At 40.0% G+C, this 5444-nt stretch overlaps 1 protein-coding gene across 1 annotated transcript; it reads left to right on the forward strand.

Annotated features, from left to right (window-relative positions):
* The first annotated feature begins 259 nt into the window (after nt 1–259).
* Nucleotides 260–4495, forward strand: LOC134627969 (hatching enzyme 1.2-like). Its single transcript, XM_063474538.1, has 8 exons — nt 260–313; nt 491–518; nt 612–662; nt 882–1013; nt 2066–2183; nt 2570–2748; nt 4044–4125; nt 4363–4495. Exons 1-8 carry the CDS (start codon nt 260–262, stop codon nt 4493–4495), a joined length of 777 nt encoding a protein of 258 aa, XP_063330608.1.
* The last annotated feature ends 949 nt before the right edge of the window (nt 4496–5444 follow it).

The following is a 5444-nucleotide window of genomic DNA, read 5'->3' on the forward strand; positions in this document are numbered from 1 at the left end:
AAGCAGCTCACCTCCTCATTTCGTCTCGATACATGCTCAATCGTACAGGTAAGGAAGTCCCAGAAAGCTGATTCTGTTCATGTGGATGTTGCATTTTCAGTGGGAGAAAATTCAACATCCAGATGAGAAGAATCAGATTTCTGGGTTCTCCTCACAGCATTGATTTACTTTACTGTTCCAGCATTTATACACACTCAAGTTCTTATAACCAAATGCTGGTCAGACTTTGACTGTAGGTTAACTGCAGAGGACCAACATCATGACTCCAGCTTTCTTCTTCTCCCTCTTCCTGTCAATGACGGCCGTTTCTCTGGTACGTTTGACTCTTGTTGTTTTTGCTAATGTTGTTAAACGCTGCCTGCTGTTCTGTGAAAGCCGTGAACTTCTCACCGTGTCTGCTTATACCAGTGACCATGATACCAAAATCTGTCAGTGTGATTTTAAACGCGATGAACAGCAAGTTAATGTGTTTGCTGTTTTTGTACTGCAGAGGGCTGCTGTCATCAAAGATCTAAGAGGTGCGTTGAACGATAAAATACTTCCCAGATGTTAAAGTTAAATTGTATCTGAGAGCTTATAGTTAACGTGCTGCCACCCCCTTGTGTCCTCAGATGAGCTTTTGGGTGCCTCAGCGATCATTGAAAAAGTCAACGCTGACGTATGTAAGTGAAAATGTACATAATAAAACTCTTTTGGTTAACATAGAAATACTGGAGGAAAATGGAAATTTCCAGAGCCTGTTAACAGAAAATAGACGGCCAACACTCGTGATGATCAATCACTCGCTTTCTCCTTTTTGTTTTACATTTTATCACTTAGCATTCAACAAGTAAACGTGCATTCTGTGAACATCCATCCACTCTCTGTTTGTTGTGCTGCAGCAAAAGGCCTGGTTCATGGCGACATTGCACCCACTTTAACCAAGAATGCTGATCCATGCACAGCCACTGGCTGCAAGTGGCCCAAAAGTGGAAGCCAAGTCACCGTACCTGTCTCCATCTCCTCTGTATATTGTAAGCAACACAAACTTTACCCTTAAACACTGACTTCAGATATTTCTCCTTGGATGCTCATTAAACTTGTTGTCAAATGTCATCTTTATTAAAGAGTTAAAAGACAGACCAGGAAACACGAGCTGTTTAGGCTGAAGGATGAAATATGTAATGAATCAAATAGATATATAATTTAGGTTGTTTCTAGAATAAGTCACTTGAACTGAACTTATCCTGTTTTCCTTCTTTCACCCCAACCGGTCGCAGCAGATGGCCGCCCCTCCCTGAGCCTGGTTCTGCCGGAGGTTTCTTCCTGTTAAAAGGGAGTTTTTCCTTCCCACTGTCGCCAAAGTGCTTGCTCACAGGGGGTCATATGATATGATTGTTGGGTTTTTCTCTGTATTTAATATTGTGCTATCTACTGTACAATATAAAGCGCCTTGAGGCGACTTTTGTTGTGATTTGGCGCTGTATAAATAAAATTGAATTGAATTGAATTGAATGTAAACTGAAAATAATAACATGTTTAGAAACCAGCTTCACAGAGACAACAACAGCAAACAGATCCACAAACGTGTCAAATTATGTTTTCATTTAATATTGATTTCCATTCTCCTGGGAATGGAAGCATGGGAAGTATGAGAGTTATGGGGATATCGACTCTTTATGTTTAAAATTCACTGTTAAATATGGTAACTAGCAAGTACAGGGAAACTCCACACACAGAAAGCCAACACAACCTTTTTACAATGCGGTGACACCGCTGATGTTGCCACATGGACAGCTGAAACTGTTTGTTATACTTGTCATTTTATTGTCACAGTGGCAGTGTCAACAGTCTCCTAAGCACAGTTTAGATTGCTAATATCAAATATACAGACGACTGTCAGGTGTCACGTGATGAGAGGGGAAGCACAAAAATATACAGAAACATCGCTAAGCTGTTGAATTTTTTCTCATAAAGCATGTCTGGGAAATTCAACTCTATGCATCAAATAAACTAAACATGAAGGTGATGCAGTGCAACTGTTGTTCAAAGAAGCTCCTCAGCAGACTCGTATTTGTTTGTGCAGCCACTCAGGAGCGCAACATCATCATCAATGCCCTGCTCACCTTCCACGAGTCCACCTGCATTCGGTTCGTCTGGAGGACAGACCAAGTCAATTTCCTTTACTTCTTCTCTGGAGAAGGGTGAGAATGCACTCCCTGTACTGACACTGTGTGATAAGACAGGACTGACACACTCACGTCCTCAAAACCTTTTAAAATGTAAATAATTATTGCAAATATTCTATTTGTATCATGAAAATGAGCTGTGACAGCTCCATCCTGTGCTGAAATGTCCAGCTTTATTATTGTTTGCTACTATATGAAGTGCATACCCTTCATAAGAGGGTAAATAGCATTTTAACGATCTGTTCTCAATTATTTCACATACTGTTTAGTCCACTCGTGCCAGGACTAGAGACTAGCATCTTGTAAGGCAATAAGATGAATCTGGGGTGGGTTGTTAAATGATCAAGGGAAGACAGATCTTCAATCTCAATCGTTTTTTTAATAATCTTACTGTGTATCAGGTGTTATTCGTACGTGGGCCGTCAGAGCCGAGGACAGGGAGTCTCCCTCCAGAGAAACGGTTGCTTGTTCCAGTCAACGGTGCAACACGAGGTTCTTCATGCTCTGGGCTTCCACCATGAGCAGGTCCGCTCCGACAGGGACCAGTATGTGAAGATCCTCAACGAGAACATCACCCCGGGTCAGCTCAACTACACAAACCTTTGGTTACACTTCACATTAGTCCAGGACAGGGGACACTCTGTTTTATACCAATGAGCATTTTACAAGTAAGCTGTGCTTTTCCAAGCTCAGCAGATAAGACAGCAGTGCATCCGGTATTCCTTTGGTCCCAAGACTCTCAAACCAATAATAACAAATGTTGTAAGACTTCAAAGGCATCATGTCAGGAATGTAGAAATGAATCTATATGAAAACATTTTTTCTTCTTGAAAATCTGATTTCTCGTTGAGAAAATGAATTTTAAAGAAATACAGAGTATCTCAGTAGGATGCTTCACTTTATTTGACGGGAAATAGAAAGTGTGGAAGTAACAATGCAACATGGAGTAACTACTAAGCATGATACTTTACTGATTGGGGGGATACAAAATAGTAAAACCAATTATATAGTAGTAAATAGTCTTTTGTGTGTATAAATAGTAGATATGCGTCTTCGTGATATGGAAGCATTTATTCATGTACATGTAAAAAATGTTTTGCCATAGCACTTTCTTTGTTACTTTGCAGTAGTCTTTCATGTTTAACTTTCTTCCTCATTTTCGCTCAGAATGTAAATGTTTTATTGTAAATACGTCACGGCTGGTTCTGCAGTCATGTGCTGTTGTGAGAAACAGGATCCAAAATGCAGGTACTGGCTAGGGTGCAAGTGAGTGTTTATTTATAGTAAAAGCAAAGTACAAAAACAGAAAGAGCAGAACGGGGAGTTAACAAAACCTAAACCGGGGAAAAGTAAAGAACTAACCTGAAACCACACACACAAGGGATGAAGAGCAAAAATGGCACAGAGAATGTTGGCAGAGAGACGCAGAAATTACACCCGGTTACACAGACAACGCAACGAGGAACACAGGCAGACACACACTATAAATACACACAAGGTAATGAGGGAGTGACGCACCAGAGGGGAACACAGCTGAACCTAATTAGACACGATGAGACCCAGACCTTCAAAGTAAAACAGGAAACTCAAACTGTTTTACAAACACAAACTCAGGGACACGAACACAACGGGGAAGAACTCAGGTGGGATAATAAAACACCAGAACCAAACCCTAACAACTAATACAAAATCAACAATAAGCTCAAAACGCTGGGTCACCGACCCAGGACCATGACAAAATATACCAACATGCAGACCTTATGGTTATATAATTGTGATCTTCACAGAGCTGAGAGCAAAGATTTGTAGTTGAATATCGTGGCAGCCATGACAGAGTAACATTTAAACATTTGTCTCCTGGAAATGTCTGTGCAGGACAAGAGAGCAACTTTGAGAAAGTGCTTACCAACAATTTGCAGACTCCCTATGACTTCAACTCTGTCATGCACTACGGCAGGTGAGTTTGATGGAGCTTGTAAGGTGTTGTGTTACCTTTCATGTTTTGCATCTTCTGAGAGAAAATGTCATCCAGAATTTAAAAAACACGGAGTCATCGCTAGGATTTTAGTGTGACTATTCAATACTTTTAAAGGCCTATTTTCTCCCCTGTTCATAAGTATTCTTTATGTAAGAATGAATGCTGCATATATGAGCATGGTACAGTCACAGTATATGCTGTCGTTTGTTCTTTTAGATACTCCTTCTCCAGGAATGGGCAGCCAACGATTGTTGCTAGGTCCGATCCTAATCTTGACTTCGGAAATGCTTTTCAGATGAGCGCCAATGACATTGCTCGTATAAACAGGCTTTATGGATGCTGTGAGTAATTAAGACACACAGTAAGACAAAACAACAAACATACTTTCTTTTTGTAAGAATCACATACTTCACAGTACTCACTGGATTTCATCATTTTTTCTCAAACCAGAACTTTGGCGTGACACTTCAACTCTACATCCAAATACTTCAGTTCTGAAAACATCAGGGTTACAAGAAGGAGCAGGTCGTCGATGCTGCAAAAATATGAAAGAAACAGGAAATGTGCTGCAAAGTTTTGCAAATATGTCACAATTGAGATATCAAGATCTGAGTCTTTGTGTTAGAGAATATGCTTATATGGGAGGGGTCATTATGTTTCTCATCTTTGTTAGTCAACTATGACTACCTGATTTCTTTCTTCTTTCTTGTAATTTGATAATAATTCAGATTCTAATTGTAAATGATGCAAACATAGCCCCAAGCCTTGCGACCACCACTCGCTTCAAACAATAATCCTGGAATCATCATGATTGTTGTCTCACTCTGTTCTTAAGAAATATGTGTCGATACAGTCAAATGTCAGCAGTACAAGAGGAACTTTTATTCTGAAGTAAAGGGAGCAGTTTCTGGTCGTAAAGAGTCCTGGGCTGAAGCTGAAGTAAATTAAAGTAATATTAGCATGACATGTGTAACATTAGCCATGTTGAAATCACCAAGTCAAACTAAGGAATATTTAATCCCAGCATACATAACTTTGGCAGCGTCTTTTCATGCCGTCTTTTTTCTTCGGGTTGCTCGTCTCTTTCTGTAATAAAAGTTGAATCGAATAAAATCCCATATTTCCAGCAAAAGGGGGCAGTATTGTTTCATTATTTTACAGAGATGTAGAGGACAGTGCAGTGTATCCCCAAAGTCCTTAGAGCACCATGATTGTTTAAGCTTGATCACAGCAGGTTTCTTTGAGCAGTGTGTTCAGCTCAAAGTTATGTTAGAAATAACTGTTGTGGTTAAAGTTGG

Source organism: Pelmatolapia mariae, linkage group LG1 (assembly GCF_036321145.2).
Source record: "Pelmatolapia mariae isolate MD_Pm_ZW linkage group LG1, Pm_UMD_F_2, whole genome shotgun sequence".
Classification (NCBI taxonomy): Eukaryota; Metazoa; Chordata; class Actinopteri; order Cichliformes; family Cichlidae; genus Pelmatolapia; species Pelmatolapia mariae.

Excerpts from the sequence above, each read along its gene's own strand:
- LOC134627969 (XM_063474538.1), top strand. The coding sequence starts at position 260 with ATGACTCCAGCTTTCTTCTTCTCCCTCTTCCTGTCAATGACGGCCGTT. Across the intron at positions 519-611 it reads TGTCATCAAAGATCTAAGAG|ATGAGCTTTTGGGTGCCTCA; the intron begins GTGCGTTGAACG and ends TTGTGTCCTCAG. Across the intron at positions 1,014-2,065 it reads CTCCATCTCCTCTGTATATT|CCACTCAGGAGCGCAACATC; the intron begins GTAAGCAACACA and ends TTGTTTGTGCAG.